Source organism: Cyprinodon tularosa, unplaced genomic scaffold (assembly GCF_016077235.1).
Source record: "Cyprinodon tularosa strain WSP-4 unplaced genomic scaffold, ASM1607723v1 ctg911, whole genome shotgun sequence".
Classification (NCBI taxonomy): domain Eukaryota; kingdom Metazoa; phylum Chordata; class Actinopteri; order Cyprinodontiformes; family Cyprinodontidae; genus Cyprinodon; species Cyprinodon tularosa.
The window spans coordinates 8,415-31,543 of NW_024039687.1; the positions used below are offsets into that span (position 1 = coordinate 8,415).

Consider the following 23,129-nt stretch of genomic DNA (forward strand, 5'->3'; position numbering starts at 1 on the left):
TCAAATCTTTGCCAGTTCTCTATTGATAAAGAGCCAATATAGGCCTTAGCAGTTAATTACATTATGTCATGCAGAACAATGCAGACAAACACACAAGATAAGCATGAGTTGGCATTCAGTGGCTGAAGGCAAATTATTTAGCAGTATGAGACTAGTTTGGCCTTTAGAAAGAGAAACAGGAAGTATCATCACAGCCTTACTGTTTGCATTGACTGGAATGGAGCTGCATTGACATTGATGCCACTGCTGTGAGGAGGTTTGGAAACAGGCTGAAAGACCTGCGTCTGAGAGGCAGGAGGGAGAGCTGTGGAGGGGGGAGGCTGTTCTGACGACAATGACATGGAGGTCTGTTGTAGAGGGAGACACAACACACATTAGATTTAGGGTTGGGATGAAAATGTTTGCCTGAGTGTCGAGGACAGACTGTAAATGAGATTTTCCCTCCACATATGAGACGAGCTCTTTTTTTGTCTGGCAAAAGCTTTTTTTGTTTATTAGCAAGTGATCAGCAAGTTAATAATGCTGTTAGTCCTCCAGCATGTGTCCTTTCACAGGCTGTTAAAGAGAAAGATGCCACCACTGGCGTGGAAGTCAAACTTATCAGTATTTTTGCAAAGGCAGGAATTTGATTTAGGAGTCTCTGCTTGCCAGAGTCATCCAGTATAAGCACCAAGCTATTCCAAAAGAATGCAACTATTTAATATATTAGGAAGATTGGAACACAATATCCAAGATGCAGAGAATAGACTCAAAGTATCAGCTGTAAATGGATAAAACTGACAAATTCTATCCATTTACATGACGTTCTTTATACCTTTTTACTCCCCCTCACAGTAAAGCCACGGCATTGTATTGGATAGGTTAGGGTGGAGTCAGGGTTACATCCTTTACTCTGGATGTTTAGGGGAATGTTTCTACCAACTCTGCATATTTTAAGAGTTTTTTAAACATTATAGAAGAAAAGGCTAAAGCTCAGTCAGAGTGGATTAAGACCAACTCTCCAACCCTGGATTTCAGCTCTTGGTACAAATTCTCATGGATTTTGTTCCGGACTTTGACTAGGCCACAATTACATGAATATGCCTTAACTGCAGCTCTTAGAGTACAGCCTTGCTCTGCCTGCCCCCCCCAATCAATTATTCAACTCTGTCCATCCATCTTCTGTCAACACTAACCAGCTTCTCTTTCCTGAAGAAAAGAACTCCACATCATGATGCTGCCATCACCATGTTTCATCATGTGAGTGGTGGGTTTGAAGGGGGAGCATGGCTGTCAGTTTTCTATCACACAGTGTTTGGGATGTAAACCACAGAATTATATGTAGGTCTAATCAGACCAGATCACCTTCGTCTGCGTTTGTGGTCCTGAACTTAGAAATTTAAAAGATGTACTTCTTATGGTTTCTTTTAAAAACAGACAGAGTTGTGAAGAACATAGCTAATAGTTACCCTGTTAACAGAGCAATGGGCTTCAGCACCTCCTAAACATTTATTATGGTTAACATGGCTGCCTCTCTGAAATATGTTTTCCTTGTCAGAGGTAACATTTAAGTGGGGGTTATCTCTTGGTAGTTTGATTTTCTAAGGTTAGGATAGTTTTTGATCCCTGATGGGATTGATGTGCGGATTGGTCCTCATGATGCATTTAGACTAATGGTTTTCATCAATCTCTGAGGCCTGAACAACCATAAAAATGATAGACTGTTGGTAAAGATTCTCAGTCATCCAAGTCATAGTCATTCAATAAAAGTGTAAAAAAAATAAAATAAACAATCGATTGGACTTTTTTTCCCCCAAGTTTGAAAAAGTTTCACTTCCCATGCAGGAAGCTTTTTCAATTCAAAATGATAAAGCCTTGAACTCAAAGCCAAATCAGAAAGTTTGAGTTGAAAAAGCTTCCTGGATGGGAAGAGAAACTTGGAAAAAAAAAAAAAGTCCAGTGGATTATTTCACTTTTTTGGGATATAGATAGACAATTTTTTTTAAACCAAGTAGTTGCCTTATAAAAGCAACCACAGTTTTGCTTAAGGGTATGATGGCACAGAGGTGGAATGCTCATGCACACTGCGCTAAACTAAATGCAAAGAACTGCGTGCATAGATTTACCAACATTTTCATCAGCTGAATCAAACAAAACTGAAGAAAAAATGTTTGGACCAAAGGAAAATATTCCAAAGTTGGCAAACAGATTCAGTCATTACATCTAGAAAGCAGCATCAAGCTAAAAAAATGATGAATGGAATGAGATCTGGACCTTCAGAGGGACATTTCCAGGATTAAGGTACTGATGTCTCAAATGGTTTAAAGGTAAAATTCATTACTGCAATGGTCATTCTAAAAAGTTGATCAGACAGGTGCAGTTGATCCAGAAAGCTGCTGCTAGCATCCTCACTAAAGCTAAGAAAGTTGAGCACATAGTCCCAGTTCTAAAGTCTGTGCACTTGCTCACTGTAACTCAGAACAGACTTTAAGATACTTCCTTTAGTTGATAATTCATTTATTGGCTTAGCACCAAAACACATTACAGACCTTTCAGGTATTCTGGCTCACATCTACTCTGTAAACCCAGAACCATATATGAGGAACACTGCAAGAATTGTCAATTTAAGTAAGTCATTTTTTCTAAAAATAAGTGCATTTTTTCTTAAATCGAGTAGGTAGGTGAGACACTTTGCCAATGGAATAAGACAATTTACATTTAAAATATGAGAAAACAACTACAGTCTCTTATTTCAAGTGCATAATATCTATCTTATTTTGAGGGTAAAAAAGCTCATTTCTACGGAAGAGGATTAGGGCCACTGGAAAAAAAAAACAAGTTAACTGATTTTTAAATTTTATTTCATTTTAGTATGGGAAAAAAAAAAACTTTTTTCTCAGAATTCTGACTTTTTTCTTAGAATTCTGACTGAATTCTGACAATACAAAAAGTCAGAGTTCCGAGATCAAAGTCAGAATTCTGAGGAAAAAATGTCAGAATTCTGAGGAAAAAATGTCAGAATTTTGACTTTTTTTTATTGTCAGAATTTAGTCAGAATTCTAAGAAAAAAGTCAGAATTCTGAGAAGATTTCTGGCCTTTTCCGAGAATTCTGACTTTTTTCTTAGAATTCTGACAATAAAAAAAGTCAGAAGTTCCGAGATTAAAGTCAGAGTTCCGAAATTAAATTCAGAGATCCGAGATTAAAGTCAGAGATCCGAGATTAAAGTCAGAATTCTGAGAAAAGTTATAATTCTGACTTTTTTCCCATACTAAACTGAAATAAAATTTAAAAATCAGTTAACTTTTTTTTTTTTTTTTTTTTCCCAGTGGCCCTAATTCTCATTTCATTGGTAGATCATCTTATTTTCCTACTCAAATTAAGTGGAAAAACACTTATTTTAAGAAATTGTTAGACATCTTCAGGAGGTTCAGGAAGTGAATGAACTTTTAGTTCTTATGCTAAACTAAACAACTTTAAAAGAACTTTAAAAGAGTTGCTTTAACTCAAGCTTGATAACATTTGTTTAGAACAACCTTTGTGCCATATAAACAAAATTAAGTTTTCAGTCAAACATTCCTTTGATTTTTTATCTTCATTTTTCTTGTAATATAATCATCTTACTTTATATATTTTAACTTTCTTTAATTACTTGTGCTGCCTTTATGTTTTTCTTTTTTTCAAAAAACATTGACTTTTTTAGGAAGTTATTAAATGTGCAGCAGTTTAAAGGATATGGATGTGTGACCAATTTTAAAAGCTGGGATACATTTTGAGAAAAACTTGAAATTTCCTGCATGAACAATCTGGTTCCAGAATTCAACAAACAGGCAGATTTACCTGGATGGGGTCGATGGGTTCTGTTGAGGGTCGAGGATCTGGTGTATGAGAGGTCTGATACAATGGAGGGGGTGTTGGTGAGACGATGGGGACCTAAAAAAAAAAAAAAAAAACATATTCCTTTACTATTTGCTTCACTCTGGTGACCAGCATTGTGATGATGAGTCAATGATCACCTGTGAGGGCTCAGGCTGTACAGGAACAGAGGTGGGTTGCGTAGGTCGGGATTCGGGGTGAACTGAAAGAAAAAAAAAACACTTCAATAAAATCAAACCTTCTCTCCAAATCACATAGCAGTGTTTAATTTAATAACATACCAGGAGAACAAATCATCTGGGGTACGTCCATGGTCTGAGGAGGTTTCATCGGCTGTGCTGACACAATGGCGGGATCAATGGGCTGTCCATCAAACTCCAACATGGAGTCCTGAGAGGAGAAGCTATCAGCACCAACATCAACCAATAATCTGGAAGGTTGTGGAAAAGCCCACCCCACCTGCATGAAGTTGTATGTCCCCTGCATCTGTGCCATCAAGTCCTGCACCACTTGCTTACGGACCAGCGGGTCGGTTGGGGGAACAGGAGACGTGAGGTTCATGGGATGGGTCTCCAGAGCAACAGGGGGAGCTGTAGGCTGTACGGGTTGTTGTTGCTGCTGTTGCAAGGCACTAACAGCCTGTAAGAGTAATTCAGAGTTTCATTTAAATTAGCCATTTTAAAATTTGCTTTAGAGAGTTTACCGTAAATCACAGCTTGTCTAGAATAACACTGAGGACAGTGGTAACAAATGTCCTAGCTTACAAAAAAAAAATCTCCTCTTAGCTGTGAACCAGTTCACAAAATAAATACGTTACACTTTTTATAGTTCTCATTTCATTCTCATACAGGAAAATCTGGTTATAACGCTCTATATAAGCATGCCTCTCAACAAATAAGATTATAAAAAGTTACTTTATTTTAGCAGAATTAATCAAAGAGTGAAACTCATTCATTATATGAAAGCAGATGTATTTCAGTCATTTATGTTGATGATTTTAGTAATGGTGGCTTAGTAAGCCTTCAGTTTCTCATCAAATTAGAAAATTTGGTCTCAATTCATTTTGAAAAATTAAAGTTTTTAATTTACATTTGATGTAAACCACAACTATTAAAAACTGAAAAGAATTAACAAATAGCCTCATGAGTAACAACCTTTTAAATCAATTTACTAAAATAAAATAATCCATAGATTGTAACTTAGGCCCCGTCCACACGAAACGCTGATATTTTCCAAAACGTTTGTCGTAAAGACGGAGACGTAAAATAAATGTGACCGACCACACGAATGCATGAAAACACTGCAAAATGTATGCCAGGCCTGTAAGTGGCGCTGTGGTGCCAAAGCAAAAATAAGCGACGAAATGTTGGGCATGCGCACTAATATTTATACATGGTTGCCCTGCGGGTCCATTTTCGTGGTTCAGTCAAATTCAGGTGCTGAACTATGTGGTCGATATTGCTCTGTTCTTCCTGGAGATATTCCAGAAGAAGAAGATTCTGTTGTAAGCCCGACAGCAGGGTGAGTAGCATGAGCAGCAACCATTCAACACAGGACGGCGCCATTGTTGTTGTGATACTGTGTCGCGCATGCGTGTTTAGAGGTGACGCTATGACGCATGCGTGTAAAAAAAAAAATGCGGTTAGAGCTTAAAGATGGAAATGCGAAAACGGCGTTTCAAAATCTTCCCACTCTGAAGGCTGAATAAAAAAAAGATTGTTTACAGACCCCCGAAACGCCGGCTTCGTATGGATGAGAGGCTGGTTTAGGCCAGGGTTTGACTTCGTGTGGACGGGGCCTAATACCTCTTTCCAAATGGCAAAACCCGTTTAAACCGGCTTTTTGTGCCAGTGGGAACAGCTCACTCACACAGAGTCAAATGACCCGCGTTAAAATCGCCCCGGCTCTGATCAGCATGCTGAGCCGGGTTGACCCGCTAAATTACGTGACACCATTGAACGCAACGTTTGGACGTCAAGACGCCGCGCCAGTCGCTTCCCTCTAACAAGTAGAAACAACTCTGTTTACATTGGATAAACATGGAGTAGCTCTGGTCAGAGGGATTCAGACAGATAATAGAGCGAAACAATTTAGCACACCGACTACGCCCTGGCTTCCTTCCATGTTTTTCTCCATTGTTTACTTTCCTGACTTCTGTCACACTGGTGACATCATCTACGCTAACCTAGCCTGATGGCGTCAGACACGCAGCTGCAGGGGGGACAGAGGCCATGCAGCTGCCAGCGAGGAATTAGACTAGCTTTTTTTTTGTTTTTTTTGACAGTAGGAAGGGAGCTAAATGCCGATTGTTAGTGGGTCGACCCATGTTTTTAAAACTCGGTTTAACGAGATGTTTTCTGTGGGAAAGAGGCCATAAACAGTTAAAATTTATCTTTTTTTTCTACTTTTTTAAAGAGTAATCTCCATGTCCAATCCATATGGATGGAGTTGTGCTATAGACCAGCGTTTCCCAACCTTTTTTGACTTGTGTTGCCCTTTGGGCATCTTGTCTTACCAGGAGTTCCCCTCTCAGTCAGATGGATTGATGATCGCCCAAAAGTGGAACGTACAGTAACTGATTATAAAACAAAAACCTTTTCACTAAATCTTTAATTAAAAAAAAACCCAACATAAATATGTAGTCAGTAAAGAATCGAAATAATTACAAAAATGAAATCATATAATAAACCTGTATTTATAAAACTGGAGCTCCTTTGAGTAACGCCTTTATAATCATATTTACACTGGATGAATTGAGAACAAAATACAGAACAAAATTTATAGTCAGACTGACTTCATCAGTTTTTCTTTGTTTCATTCAGACACCTGAGCTGCTTTCATGAGCTCTGACAGCTCAGTGCAAAAAACAGCTGATCTCAGGCTGTTCTCCACATCCAGTCTGCTCCTCTGTGGGGCCCTATAATTTCCGCGATCTCGGAATCGCGGAATTGGCAAATTAACGCGGAATCTAGTGTAAACGCGGAATTTCTACATTTGAAATGAAATTCTGTTTTTGTGTGGGAGAAGAACGTATGTATGGGGGAAAAATGCAGACCGGGGGACGCAAATCCGGGCGACACAACCCCTCCCGCTCCGTCATTTCCGCTCATCCCCCCAATCAAAACGGCGAAGAGAAACACGACGCTAAGCCCCGAGTACAGAGCCAAGCACTTCCCTCGCGACTTTTACGTGTCAGGTGAACTATTGTTTTGCAAGTTTTGTCAACATTCCATTGATTGGAAGCGCAAAAATACATACATAAAGCGGAAAAAATGCAATTTTCAAAAATTAAAAAAGAAAAAACGGAATTTGGGAAAAAATAAAACGGAATTTTGGTAAAAAATAAAACGGATTTTATAGGGCCCTACCTCTGCTTGGTTCAGATGAGTGTCAAAGTTGAAGCTGAACTCAAACATAAGAACCAATTACTTTTTGGTCGATAAATGCTTGCTTAATTTTTCAATTAGGTCCTCACAAGGCAAAACAGATCCCAGCCCTATTTAATTTTACTACCTAAGAAATAAAATATTTTCATCGACCCCTTGCAATGCACTCAATAACAACTAGGGATACCCCGGTTGGGAATCACTTTTATAGAACAACAGTGGTCCTCAAGGCACACTGCCCTGCATGTTTTAGATGCTTTTCTGCTTCATATCACCTCATTCAGATGATTGCAGTTCAGCAAAACCTGATAAAATGTCATCAATTGACATCAGGTGTGTAAATGTCATTCAGAGCAGCGTTCCATAAGGACCGGGGTAGAATAACACGGCTATAGACATGAGAAAGAAGATAAACTCACTGCTCCCAGCTGTATTCCCCAAAAACATGTGACAGCTAATTTATTTGGACCGAAGCTGCTGCTGCCATCAAAGCAAACTGCACAGGCTGGACAAAACATCTGAAAAATGTCTCCTATTTGTTGACACGTCTAGCCTCACTGTCTCAACTTGTTACCACATGACTCAGCAAATAAGATGCGGGTGTCATAAGACAACAGACAACAAGCAATACCTCGGCTTTCAAAACAAAAGCTGTAAAAATGTAGATGGTTTAAGTCGTTACATAAAATGCGTTAAAGGTGTTTAAAGGGCGGCTAAATTCAGCCTCCAAAAGGGAAACATAACTGAACTTGTTAATGTTGCTCTAGAACGAGGTAAAGTGACAGTAATATGGAACATTGAAAATATATGAGATGCAAATTTAGGTCATTTCTTTTTGCATTTCACAAATACCCTGGCATAATAATGAGGTTTAGGCTACATACCTCGGGTTCCCTGGTCCACTCATCCCCTTGCTCTTTTTCACTGCCGCTGTAGGAACTGTCTGGAATGAACTGTCTGTTTATGAACTGAAAAGAAAATAAAAATATTTAAAGAACTTTTCAAAGTATAAATAAAAGTAAAAAGAAAAAATGGATTTTCATTCATCTCACTTCTGTGGTTTCCACTGTGATGGCCTCTGTAAATTCCTCAATGACTTCAGTTTCTGTAATGGAAAAACACCCCAAACATTCATATAGAATAATGTAGAGAACTGTCACCTGATGAAACACTGAAGAAAACAAGCAGTAATCTGATGCCTCATTTAAATTAGCCCTTCGAAACATGAAACCGATCCGTGCCGAGTTCAGACCGAGCTTGGATCAGTTAATCGTGCCAAGCTTGTTGTTATGACCATTTACACATTACGTTAGCTAGGGATGGAACGATTTATGAGAACCGTCGGAACCGTTCGGTTCGACTGTCTCGGTTCGGTTCGCGTGTGTTTCGTTCGGTTCATGCGCTGCTCCTTTTTCTCATAGGCGAAGCGTTTACACTCCAGAGCAGAAGGTGGCAGTACTTCGACCAAAGCCAACCACCAGTAGTAAACAAGAAGAAGAAGAAGCGAAGCAGCGTAGCCGGGTGTAGCAGAAAAAAATCAGTTGTTGTGGAGAATTGTGTGGGTATGTCGAGTGGGAAAGAACAGGAGTTGGAAGACGCGCCAGCAGCACTTTATAGGTCTGCTGTATGGGACCACTTTGCATTTAGAGTGACCTACGATGACGGCGGAAAGAAAGCTGTGGATAAAAGTGCAACAGTGTGCAAGCATTGTGCAACACGTTTTGGTTATGCTAACAGCAACACGATCAACATGTCATGCTAACCCCGAAATCCCTCATCCTCCGTCAGCGCTCCGCCCCGCTGCGCTCCAGACCGCCTGCTCAAAGCAAAGCCTATAGCCTCCACTGTGGCTCCCGTCCGCTCTGCGTTCCTTGGAGATCGTAGAGAGCATGCGCCAGATGATTAAATTCAAAGCAGCAAAACATACGGAAATGATCCAGGGTTTCCTCGGATCATTAAAAATAATTACAATCCATTAATTTTTTTTGTTTTTTTTTCATAAATTTTTATAGGATTTCGGGGTAACAATCAACATATACTGAACCGAACCCCATGACCACGAAACCGTGAACCGAACCGTGGATTTTGTGAACCATTCCACTCCTAATGTTAGCACAGTTCTATGCCTCCAATCGACAGTCCACGATACTATAGCTGTCAAGGCATGAATTACACAAACAAACATGGAGGCATTCAGGAACTTATGTACCTGGAATACGTCCTCCGCCCAAATTTCACTGAGAGATGATGCGGTCTGCTCATCCGTCCTTTGTTATCAAAGAACCGAGTCTCAGATGCGCCGAGCCAAACTAGCACTAGAATTAGCGCGGTTCGGTTGTGTTTGGCAAGGTCCGGTTCAGTCGCGTTCCATTTTCAAAAGGCTAGAGAGTAAATGGGGTATGAGAAAGAAGAAAAGAGAATAACCTGGGTCAACCGTCTGCTCTTCTGCCTCTGATGATTCAGTGACTGGTGCTGCTGCTGCTGCTACAGCTGCTGGCTCTTCCTCCTCTTCTTCCTCGCACACTCCATTTTGGTGAGATGGAATCCGGTCAAAGTACCCACTCAGCAGAACCTGGTCCAATGTCTCTTTCAGTGCCTTGTCTAGCAGAGGATTAACAAGGTCAGCAGCAACAATGAGAAAGTCCAATCATGTAGCAAATCTATCGCAGATGTAAACGCGGTCAGAGCTATAGCGTTACTTTATAAGCTACATTTTTCGAAATACATGGAATATTTACAGGAACATTTGGAGGTTTAAAATAAGCTCTCTAGTATATGTTATTGACATTTAACTGCCTTTTTAAACATTTAGATATTTGAAAAAAAGATGAACATCTCAAATACATTCAACACTTAAGCTGCGATTAGAACAATTGTAAACCATTCAATCAGTAATAAAGTTTTATGCATTTTGAAGAAATTAAGGCCTCTGTGGCTACTTCCTGTAACAGACTGAGCCAACATCAATACTCCCAACCAATGCAGATATGCTTCCAAATTCCTGTTTCCAAAACATGAACACAGTTTTCCTTTAAATTGCTGTAGGTAAAGAGAGGAGCCTGACTGCAGTCAGCAGCAGGAACTTTTTAATGTGTTCTGGATGTTTAAATTGTTGGATTTTGGCCCCTGTCATCAGGGGACTCGTTATAACATGTGGAGAAGGCATCCAAGTCACCAAGAACTTTGTTTTTATGATTTTTCTGTTCTTTTTTTTTAACAGCTTATGTAGCCACATTTACTAAGTTTTTGGAGCCCAAGTTAGACGATAAACATTTATTCAGAAGCTCTGAATAAGTTTTTATGGTTTAGAAACATGACTGTTGAAATATGATTAATCGAAATTTAGACCCAATTAGGGCTTTACAATCTATTTCAGCTATATTTTCATTGCAGTATACAAATTGCAAAGGACAGGTATATCTTTGAGTATTTAGGACCTCTATTTTACAGCCAATATAACATTTATTGAGTTGGAAAGAGTTTCAGGGCAGCAGATTATTTACCTAAACACCAATCAGGGCTCGATGTTAACCATCGCCCGATCGCCCTGGGCAAGTAGTTTTTATTGTCGGGCAAGTGCAATGGTCGCAAAAAGAAATTATCACTCAAAATTGCTTTAAAATCACCGACATTCGCTGAAAACGACCCACAAGCGTTGCCGGCACCATCTTTGTTGTTTTGTACACATTCTGGCGTGATTTGAAATAGCCACGTGATTTTCCGCTAGATGGCGTGATTCAGCTCTTGGGGAGAGAATTCTGCAGAGCAGCAGCTGGATGATGAATTTAATCTATACTATAATACACGCTAGATTAAAAATGATCAGTCAGGGATTAGGAAAATAATAACTGTATGCGCACAGTGTAAATATTTCTATCATATGGCAGTCTTCTGTACAGTGATGCAGGTCATACATAAAAAAATTTTCATTAAATTTTTTTTCTCTTAGACATTGGAGTGGTGCATTTAAATGTTATAGAGCTAAACATGTTAAATTGGTGAGTAGTAGTAGTGTAAGTTTCTAACCTGTCAAGTTTATTTTTTATTTTTAACATTACAATTTATATTTTTCCAAGCACACAACAGTTTAAAGCAAAGTTTAGTTTGAAAAGAATGAGCAGGAAGGATTGAAAAGCATGTTAACACGGTAATGTAGGCTTGAATTCATTATCTGACGCATGCAGATACACACCAGGAACCTGGAAACTTACTGAATTACAAAAAAACATTTTGCCCTTCGGGCAAGTGACAAAAATCCTTAACATCAACCCCTGCCAATAAGATCGCCCACTTGCAAAAGGTCACAGAGATGAAATTCCCATGAATCACATCTGCTAAAGCCGGGCATACACTGTATGATTTTTTTTCAATCGTTGCACGCAGCTACATCTCACACTGTACGACGCAACCGCAGGGATTAAAAGTAAACAGCCCACAATGTTTGTTCTCACACTGTGCGGCCCAATGCTCTGATGCGATCTACCTGCTCACACTGTACGTCTAAAAACCACATCGGACTCAGCTCCGCAGTGAGACTGAGATACTCGGACTCATCTATCTGGAAGCTAAACCAGTAAAAGATGAATAAGAAGCTCTGCATATCCATCTGGAAACCTTCCGTTGAAGTAATTTTGGGAAGGGGCGAAAATACTGGTTAGCTGATTGGCCTATGTTGGTGATAGACGGGACAAATAAACCAATCAGATCAACGAAGCATATGACGTACTAACAGAGCGACGACGAAGAGGAGCCAATTGATAGATCAAACTCTTGCCGAAACCAGTCGGGAGAAGAGCAAAAACATCTTTTCCTCTGAGAAAAGCCTCCAGAGCAGTGTTTTGCTCTTCTTTCAGTGAAGAAATACTCTGTAATTCCGATAAAACTTGCTCGATAGCCACGCTAACGCTAGTTTCATCGGCTGAAGCCGCCATGTTCTTTAGACTGAACTGTCGCGCTTCTCGTTGCGTCACACCTCAACCCGCCTCAAAGCCAACGCTGATTGGACGTTCGTTTGGTGAACGGCTCCAAATTTTCTTCAACGGAGAGTCTCCAGACTGATCTGCAAGTGAAACCTTGAAAGCTCGCGAGATCAGGATGGTCTCACGAGACTAACCTCGACCGGCGTGTATCTCTTTAAGGCTGGTTAATGCTTAGAAACCAGTTAACGCAGAAATACTTAAAAAACAAAAAATTAAATAATTTGTTTTTTTGTACAAAACTAAAGGGATAAACTGAAGGGACAAACGGGTATTGACTATGGGTATGCTGGTCTGACAGAACACCGGCCCAGTCACACTTTCATCAGTATTATTTTTTCAGTTAAAAGGAAATATACGCAACACAGTTCCTCACTTAAAAAAAACAACACAATTGTCATCAAAGTTCTTATAGTTCTCATAGTTCTGATGAAAAATTTAAAGAGAGATCACATCTCTCCTATCCTGGCTTCTCTTCATTGGCTTCCAGTTAAATCCAGAATAGAATTTAAAATTCTCCTTCTCACATATAAAGCCTTAAATGGCCAAGCTCCATCTGATATCAGAGATCTGATTGTTCCTTATGTTCCTAACAGAGCACTTCGCTCTCAATCTGCAGGTTTACTAATGGTTCCTAGAATTTCTAAAAGTAGAATGGGAGGCAGATCTTTTAGTCATCAGGCTCCTCTCCTGTGGAACCAACTACCAGTTTTAGTCCGTGAGGCAGACACCCTGTCTACTTTTAAGGCTAGGCTTAAAACTTTCCTTTTTGATAAAGCTTATAGTTAGGGTGGCTCAGGTTATCCTGAGCTATCTCTATAGTTCTGCTGCTATAGGCTTAGACTGCTGGAGGACATAGGGACCCCTTTTTCATCATTCTGCTTCATTCTATCTCTATTCTCCCACTCTGCAGAATCTGTTAGTTCAATCTCTAACCTTCTGCTCTCTCTGCTTTTTCTCATAGTAGCTTCATCTGGTCTGTTCCTGTTTGGCTGTGACTCCATCCTGGAGAGAAATATCAGCTGTGCTGCTGCCATCAACACCTTTGTTTCTAGATGTTGGAGCTTGGCCTGTTTTCCAGTGTAGTCCTGTTTCTCTGACTGTGACTAACTGGATGTGCTCTCTTCATCCTCTGATATGGGAGCTGGCTCGGAGCTCGTCTGCCTGGCTGTGTGTTTCCTGGACGGGGCCGCCTGTGGAGCTGGTTGACAGTTGCCTTTTGTATCTATGCTTCTTTTTCTATGTCTGCTTCTGTCTCCTTGAACCCCAGTGGGCCTCAGCAGATGGCCGCTCACACTGAGCCTGGTTCTGCTGGAGGTTTCTTCCTGTTCAAAGGGAGTTTTTCCTCTCCACTGTTGCTACAAGCATGCTTAGTGTGAGGGATTGCTGAAGAGTCAATGAGTCGATGCAATCAGCTGGTTTCCCTTAGAAAGAAAACTTTGAATCAATCTGACTGGATGATCTGGTTGAATTTTGAAGTGTCTTGAGATAACTTGTGCTGTGAATTGGCGCTATAGAAATAAACTGAATAGAATTGAATCATAGCCAAAATCCTAATTATTTTTTTTACCATTTCTAATCAATTGGAAACAATGCAATTTTTTCCACTGAAAGGGCAAGATTTCACTTATTTTACCTACATAGTATGGCTGTAAAATATCATGAAAGGGCAAAGAGGGATTTTATTTTTAAATATTGCAATGACTATATCTATATCTAGTAGGGTCCTGAACATATTAGATGCATCTCTGCATCAACACACCTGAGTCTAACAAGCAGGTCATCACCAGGACTACGTGCTGAGAGGGAAATTCAGCCACTAGAATCAAGTGTGGAAGCAGAGCACAGAAATAGAGGAACCCCACTATATAGAGCGTAGGACTGCGGGGGAGGAGTATGATGTTATCATTCACCTGAAATGTAATGATCTACAGCGCATCTAAACAGTTCATTGTGGTTCAATATATTACGCAATTATGGGTATATATTTTCTTTAATTAAAAGGTTGTTTTTTTTTGGAAACCATGGTAACAAGTGGCCATTTCATTAAAAAAGGAAGCTGCGGCAACCAAGCAGTCTCTCACCTATGACTGGGTGATAAATCGACTTAATTCGACCAATTTATGTTTTTAAAAGTCCAAGATTTTACATTTTCTAAATAGTAAAATTGAGCAAGTCTTTTTTTTTTTTTACTTGGCGTTTGCTTCTGCCGCCTATCTCCTCCTCCTTCTCCTCCTCCGCCAGATAGCAGGCTGCACTGTTTACTTGCGCCATGGCCGCTGCTCAATCTGAAGAGTTGGTACTGAGAAAAGGGACTCGTGTTTCATTGATTATATGGAAGCGGTTCGGCTTTGAAAAGGCAAATGAGGAGCAGACTACAGTAGTGTGCAATGTTTGTCGAAATGCTGTCAAAACCAAGACTAGCGGCACAACTAGCTTGTTTCAGCATCTCCGGCAAAGGCACTGCACAGAGCACTCGGAGCTTTGGGAGTGCAGTGTTGGTAGCACGAGCGAAGAACAAACACGACACGAAAAGCACAAAACCATGGCCACCTCATTCTGTGCCGTACGACAAGCTTAGGATGCGATGGAAGCAGATGACAGACGTTGTAGCTGTTCATATAGGGATGGACATGGTTCCCATTCACACCGTACAGAAGCGTGGCTTCTTTCACAAGCTAAAATTGTGTCATTCTAAATCTGATCTGCTGAGTCAGGGTTCCTACAGCATAAGGCAAGTTAAATTCAAGACGTTTTAATGCCACTTGAAATAAAAATTTAAGACCAAATTCACAAGAAACGCAAGCAAAACCTGATTGCGACAACTTAACCCAAAGGTTTATTTTAACATAAACCACTGCACTAATGTTTCAAATTTTGAAAAGCTTCCCATACAGGAAGAAAGCTAAAAACACACAAATGACAGATATATTTTAACAATTATTTAACTGAATTCACAAACTTTGTTTTAGCAGGGAACAAAACAAATCAGTTTTAAAGCCCCAACATAACCAGTGCTAAGTCTTTTTTGCAGCTATTTTTCTTTCTATGGTTTTCTTAGTATGTTTGATTTGGTGATAAGTGGAGGCGTTGCAGAGACAAGGGTGGAACTAAACTGAGAAATACCGGCTGTTTCTCGGTAACTCCATTTTGACGCTTTGTGTTTCGTGCTTCGCATGTGCGACTCCACTGCCTTAATTCCCATCGTTCTGAGCTTGAATGACTTCTTGCACAAAATCAACTGAGCCTCATGGATGTTCCCTGGTTTTAGCCATGGAGGAAACTCTTGGCTGGAGACTGTTTTGGTTACATTTACACTTGCTCATATTTTCCAGACAAAAAGTAAATGGTGCATCTCCCAAATGTCCCGGCCGCAACAACGCTTTATTGGTTCCGCTATCGGGACGCAACCAATAATGGAGAGCCGTTATTTTTTTTAAACGTTTTATTTAGATTACAAAAATAAATCATAATAAAAACAATCCTATTTATGGTCTTAATTTAAAAATTAAGACCTACGAAAGACTAATTTAAGACATTTTAATACCAATTAAGGCCTTAGTTTTATTTTGAAGAATTCAATGCCTTTTAAGACTTTTTAAGGACCCGCGGGAACCCTGCGAGTAGCAAATACTTTGCAGAGGTTGCGCTATCAAAACTGTACAACGAAAGACGACAAGCGCTCTTGGAAAAGTCTGCTTTTTTTTTTGCAACTACTACAGACCTTTGGTCCAGTCGATTTTTTTCAGCCGTAAATGAGCTTAACTGCATTATATCGAAGTAAACTGGGCTCTAAACAGCTGCTGTTTACAAACCACCTACTTACCCGAAAAAAAAATGTTATTGACTGTTCGATAAATTGCATATTTCAGCATATGAAGCTCTTTTTTTCTTGCACTTGTACTGAATATATCGGTGTACATTTTTTACTGATAAAAAAAATCAGTTACACTTTTGTTGAGTGAACATTTGTATTACATGCACAAGATTTAATACTTCAATTAAAATTGTAAGCATCCGAGATGACTTAAATTTAGATTTTATTTTTTAGTTGTTTTGCCCAGCCCTTCTCTCACCATTGTTCTGCATTTACTACTCCTCACAAGTCAAAGAAACCAGACAGAGGCAACATAGATTTCCCCCCAACATCATATGTTTAATTCTCTGCAGCTCTAGTTTTAACCGTAGAGCATATTAGTATTATAATATACTGTAATAAGTGAGGAAAGGCTAATAAAACCCTTCTAAGGTTAGCTTATCTGAAGATAATGAGGCATGCAAGAGAAAAAGTAAAGCTAAGGTTGCCATCCACGTATTGACTAATACTTACATGTTGTTCCAACTACAGCATTGTCCTTCCCTTCAAGCAGGTCCCAAAGGTGCACAGATGCTTCCTCATATTGATCAGCCAACCTGCAAGCAACACAAGTAGATGCCAGAATCTCTGTTTTAAAGGTATTGTGGAGGATTTTTTTAAAAGACCCGCCCTCTCCACTTAAAAAATGGCCTGTACTTATTAGGGCTGGAACGGTTCACAAAATCCACGGTTCGGTTCACGGTTTCGTGGTCACGGTTTTCGGTTCGGTATATGTTGATGTTAGCATAAACAAAACGTGTTGCACAATGCTTGCACACTGTTGCACTTTTATCCACAACTTTCTTCCCGCCGTCATCGTAGGTCACTCTAAATGCAAAGTGGTCCCATACAGCAGACCTATAAAGTGCTGCTGGCGCGTCTTCCAACTCCTGTTCTTTCCCACTCGCCATACCCACACAATTCTCCACAACAACTGATTTTTTTCTGCTACACCCGGCTACGCTGCTTCGCTTCTTCTTCTTCTTGTTTACTACTGGTGGTTGGCTTTGGTCGAAGTACTGCCACCTTCTGCTCTGGAGTGTAAACGCTTCGCCTATGAGAAAAAGGAGCAGCGCATGAACCGAACGAAACACACGCGAACCGAACGGTTCGGACGGTTTTCATAAACCGTTCCATCCCTAATACTTATATAGCACTTTTTCAAGTCAGGTGACTTCAAAGCACTTTACACTACATTCAGTGATTCACCCATTCACTCTCACACTGATGGTGGCAAGCTACATTGTAGCTACAGCTCCTCTGGAGCTCACTGACAGAAGCGAGGCTGCCGTACACTGGCGCCACCGGGCCCTCTGACCACTATCAGTAGGCAATGCAGGCGAAGTGTCTTGCCCAAGGACACAACAACACTGAAAGTCGGAGCTTGAACCATCAAGCCTTCGATTTCAGGGCAAAATTCAGGCATGCTTTTGTGCATTCAAGAGCATGCAGAAGAACCCATTCCTCCTCGTGCAAACCCTGTTTAAAATGTGCTGTTCTAATAGCTCATACAAGCTTACTGTGTCCACATACAGCGGAGGCTATATAGCAAACTCCGTTAACTGACCGTTCAGACAGATGATAGCTGCAATTTGTTGCGTTGGTCACATAACGCCTCCTCCTCCGCGCAGTGCCCGCACCATCTTTGTTATTAGTCGCTGCTGTTTAGTAGCGACAGCGGGTCCCTGTGACTGCAAATCCCATAATGCTTTGAGAGGAGAGCTCTCTGCACAAAGCATTCTGGGATATATCTGCCTCTTCTGAGGTCTTCCTTTTCTTCTGATACACTTCGTAGACACTTTTCCTCTTACGGCCATCGGCCATTTTCAAAGAACCGCGGTGAGAAAGGTAAGCTTCAATGACTGAAACCGTAGCTCACAGATAAACACCTGACAGTGCACATGCGCAGAAAAAGATAGCTAATTGGACGAGCACATAGGACGGCCTTATGTAAACGTATCACCAGAATGATTGACAGTTGGGAGGACCATTTATTTAGATGATCCCCCCGGAAATAAAAGATCGTCCTCTATACTAGGGGTGTAAATAATAATCGTTTTGTATCGATGCATCGATCCAACAGCCGACGATCCGATGCATCGACACGTCCACAAGAGAATCGATTCATGTTTTGTTTTTTTCTCTGGTCTATTTTTATCCATTTGCTCCTGGACGTAATTCTCCCTCCCGCGCTGCGGTGGCGCTAAACCTATTTTGCCCTCCGACCTCGCTTCCTGGTTATACTCTTACAGCAGTGTGTCGCAGTAAGCTTGACACAGACATTTTTCTTTTATGCTCAATATTGAAGCGTGGTCTGTGCTACACGTTGCGGGTCTACATACGGCCGAGGCGGAGAGGAAGTGGGGGCGAGTTTAGTCTGACGACGGAGGGACATGAGGGCCAAAAAGAGCGGAGATCCAGGTGGAAAAAGGGTCCCAGCGTTCTCACGCACCTTGCTCTTCTATCTCACTCATTGCACAGATTTTGTGCAGTATTTTTTGATGCAACTTTTCTACTTCTGTTATTTGCTGATATTACAGCTTTTATTGATTTATTTCAAATTTAAAACATAGTCTAGCCTGTAAGGTGTTAAAAAAAAGAAAGAAAAGAAAATGAACCTATTAATCGAATCGTATCTTGGTGTATTCTTGAGTATTGAAAATAATCGAATCGTTGGGTCAGGAAATCGATACTGAATCGAATCGCCATGATGGATGTGATTTACACCCCTACTCTAAACCTACAAATTAAATAGCTGACATCTCTGACATTGTATTATATTCAACCAACCTCACGTTCTGATCGCGATCTGGTCCCACCAACTTATAGAACTCATCAAAAGTAGCAAGGTCTTCGTCCGTCAGAAGCGGTGAGCCGCCCAACCCCTGCTTCAGCTCCTGCCTTACGGCCTCGTCACCCAACCGATCCAGGACAAACTGCAACTCAAGGACGGTCTTCAGCCTCCTCTGCTCCGCCTCCTCTCGCTGCAGCTGCTCCCGCCGAGCCGTCTTCTTCACTACCTTCTGGAGCTGATCGTCATGAGGATAATTCAGAAGAAAAAAAAGTTTAAAAACACACAACTCAGAAAAACTTAAAAATAACCATTAAACAAAAAACCTCTTACATCTTGTCCCAGTGTAATAAACGTCTTGTGCAGCTCTCGGGCAAATTCCAAATTATTCGTGACTTCTTGGTATTTGGAGAGAGCCTCCTAAAAACATCCCAGAGAAACAAAAGGTTCAAAACTAATAGAAGGTGAACTTATTGCACATTTTCTATTATTACAAAGACAGAATGATCAAACTTCAGTTCTCTCACCAGCTGGTCCTGGTTGAGACCCTCCCCCTTGTTCTTCCTGACTTTATAGTCGTCCAATTTGCTCTGCAATCGCACAGAACATGGCGCAGAAATAATCTTAGAGTCAGCAATGCATTTTGTCAAAGGTTGTACTTAATAATGAGTCCCGTTTGGTTTAAAAACCTCACCTTCTTCTTCTCCATGTTGCGGACCTTCTTGTCGATGACGCACAACACTTGCTTCAATACCTCAGACTGCCCACAGCCGCCCATTGACCCTGGAGCGGATCCCATCTCTGGGCTGGCTGATTGCACTGTCCTGTTTGCATTCATTGCTGAGGGCATCTAAAGGAAAAATAACCAATTAACACTACAACATGTGATAGTGGCAATAATTTATATCATTAATAAAAAGGTGCCTAAAGTAAAGATACATGTCTGGAAAGAATATATAGTATAAAAAAAAAATATTTACTAAACCTGCAGCTAAAATGAAACAGCTTCACAAAAGCCATTAAAAATGTTCCCATTGCTTCTAAAATGCACAGATTTATAATAAACAGCTATAAATGATTACTATATGGATATTATACATCCGCTTTTTTCACAGATTAAGATGTATACTGAGCTAATATTAGATAATTAGAGGGGCCATTGCTCAAATAACCGTGTAAATTGAGCTGCTAAACAGACATCCTGCTCATGGCATCCCGGCTGTAATCTCGAATGAATAAATGCTTGAAATACCTTTGATTTTCTGTTAGATTTAATACTTCAGATTAATTAAAGAAGTTGCAGCAAGTACATCATTTTCCATTTTAATAGTTCTTGAAACGAATTATCACAATTATCACAGTTATCTAAAAAAAAAAGGAAGAAAAATCAAGTTTGGATGCATTTTTTTAATAGTTCTTCATAAATAAACTGACTTAAATCAAACATTTTAAGCTGAATCGGTACACCTCTGATACTTAAAGGAGCATTTTTCACCCCATTACCTCCCAGGTCATTACTGTCAGGAACATTTTAGTCTAAAGAGGAAGGAGTTAACTAGCAGTCCCCATTGATGCATGAGGAGTTAGTAGTTTAATTTCTTTCTAGATAAAAGCAGAGCATTGGTCCCTTTACTGGAATCTTCTTAAAATAAAATAAAGGAACTGCATGATAGAATTAAAGCTACTTTAAAACTGGAACTCTGTGTTACAACTAACAGGCACATAAATACAAAGATTATGACAGTAAATGAGTACTGTATGGCTGATACTTTACCAAGATTATTCCACAACTTTTAATCTTGAATCATAAACTCCAGCTGGCCAATATATGGATAAAAAAAAAAAAATATATATATATATATATAACTAATTTGTTGTGCATTTTGTAAGCAAAAATGGAGATAAGAAAGCAAGCATGATAGGAGTGAGCAGATAATACATGTCAAAATGTAATCAAATGTTGAAATCAACACAAAACAGGTCACCAATAGGCTTTGTTGCCTTTCAATATGATTTATAGTCTTAAAAACACGATTTCGCACAAAACAAGTTGAGATAGATGACGTCTGAATGGTTGAACATTTAGAAAGAAACGGATTTATCCAAATTAAATAACCGAAGTACAGCCAGCATCGAATTCAAAAACCATCAAGCCAGCCCTCACTGGCTTTTTGGTCTCGCATACACTATGAAATATGGTACCAACGCTGGCTTAACTGTTCAAAATAATACCGATAATAATTATTACTGATAAATTATAACGTTTATTAACTAGAATTAGTTATAATTTATACATCTTTGGGCCAAGAATTATTTATGCTCTTATGTGAATATGGATTTTTGTTGTTGTTGGTGTTTTACATGGTTAATTTGTGCACAATTTCAGAAAGGCCATAAATTTTACTGTTTCCAGTTACTAATTTGACTTCAGGGTAATGCTAGAGCACCCTTTAATATTTCTCACGTAAGATAATCATGGTCTGATATGGAATTTCAAAACTAAACCGCATCAACATATGTGAAATTGGCAATTTTATCTATTTTTCCAGGAATATTTCTAAAATACTCCATATTTCCAGTTAGTTATTTCACATCAGAGTGACAGTAGGACACCAGTGGATACTTCTCACCAAATATTGAGATCTGATGTGGGAATTCTAAATTAAAGCCCAACAAAATCTGTAAAATTTAGATTTTTTTTATTATATTTCTATGTCTATTGCCCAGAAATTCCAATACCAGTTCCTGATTTCACTTCAAAGTGACAGTAGGACAACCCTAGGTGCTTCTCACTAAATATTACGAAGGTCTGACGTTAGATTTGAAATGTGAGATTTGAAATGTGGAGTGTCGTCGTAATATTTGAGAATAAAATATAAAAATATAGGGAAAAGTGACCAATTTTACAGATATTGAGACTTTAATTCTTAAATCCCACATCAAAGATTGAAGACCTTTGACAAAAAGTAGTGAAAAAGAGATAAATATTGCCAATTTTACAGATTTTGATGGGATTTCATTTTAAAATTCCACATCAGACCTTGATGAATACTAGTGAGAAACATCGAGGGTTGCTTTACTAGACTGGCACCCTGAAGTGAAATCAGTAAAGGGAAACAAAGTTTTGGTTTAACAACAATTTAAGCTTATGTCAAATAAATGGACATCCTGGAATAAAGAGCACAAATTAACCATGTTAAACTCTAACCACATAAAATAAAAATTATCATATATTCATATTCACATAAGCATATAAGAAATTATTTTAAGACCAGACGGTTGCAAAATATTAACCAATCCTGGTTTATAAGTTAAACTTGAAGGTTTTGTTTTGAAAAGTCTAAGCCAGCAGTGGTACCGTACTTCACAGTCTATGAGCGACCGATAACTTGTGATCGATTCCGAGGTGGAGGCTGGCTTGACTTCAGTATTGTATGTTAACGTGTGGTGCTAAGCTACGCATTCAAAAGGGCACTTCAAGAGAAACCTTGTTTACGATGACATGTCTTGTTTTTTATATGATGGTACAGTCAAGAGAGTTTCACAATAAATAAAAGAATGCACAATATGTAGCTTAAACTTTTGGAATATTTAGTTTCGTAACACAAGAACTGTTTCTGCTAAACAGGCGATATCCGCCACAACCGGGTAACTTTCGTTCCCAACAATCTAGCAAGAACACGAGACTAAGTTACACAATAATAAGCAACGTATCGGTAATTCAGGGTAATAAAGCCGTGTTCTCCTCAACAGTGAGGTCAGTTTGTCTGCATTTCCTTCCAGTTTCGGTAAAAGTGGCCATGGCCGTACTACCGTTAGCACACAACGCTGACTTAGCATTAGCTCGCCTGTCTGATGTTAACACCAGCGCGTGCTGACCACCAGCGAGTCGGGCACCTTGTTTCCTCGACATGCCTGACTCCCGATTCACCCACCTTCTGGTTATATATCCACGGGGGAGCTTGTTATCTTAATTTAGGTAAAGGCCAAGTTGTTACTGTAGTTGTGTTGCTTTTTATTTTTCTGTTTCACTCTGATATGGGATCCGCCCGGCCGGCCTCACCGACAACTGAGACGGTTAAACGGGGGGAGAAACTCTTTATAAAGGCTGAGGTTCCCTTTTTAGCTGTTCGTGATATGCCTGATAAAATCAGCACAACTAAAAAACAATATAAAAATTAGCACATCGACTATGACTGTTCACATTTTCCCAACGTACGAAGAATAAATGTATGATTTGAATTATGGCAAAGGGACGAGAGCTGA

General features: G+C 39.7%; 1 protein-coding gene across 1 annotated transcript; it reads right to left on the bottom strand.

Annotated features, from left to right (window-relative positions):
* Positions 1-173: 173 nt before the first annotated feature.
* On the bottom strand, positions 174-22,957 carry LOC119776138 (caprin-1-like). Its single transcript, XM_038274409.1, has 14 exons — positions 22,799-22,957; positions 19,558-19,713; positions 19,391-19,453; positions 19,197-19,283; positions 18,863-19,101; positions 16,547-16,629; positions 9,665-9,841; positions 8,293-8,345; positions 8,125-8,208; positions 4,314-4,493; positions 4,136-4,244; positions 3,995-4,056; positions 3,819-3,911; positions 174-347 (listed from the first exon to the last, which is right to left on the bottom strand). Exons 2-14 carry the CDS (start codon positions 19,711-19,713, stop codon positions 189-191), a joined length of 1,545 nt encoding a protein of 514 aa, XP_038130337.1. The 5' UTR covers positions 22,799-22,957; the 3' UTR covers positions 174-188.
* Between the last annotated feature and the right edge of the window lie 172 nt (positions 22,958-23,129).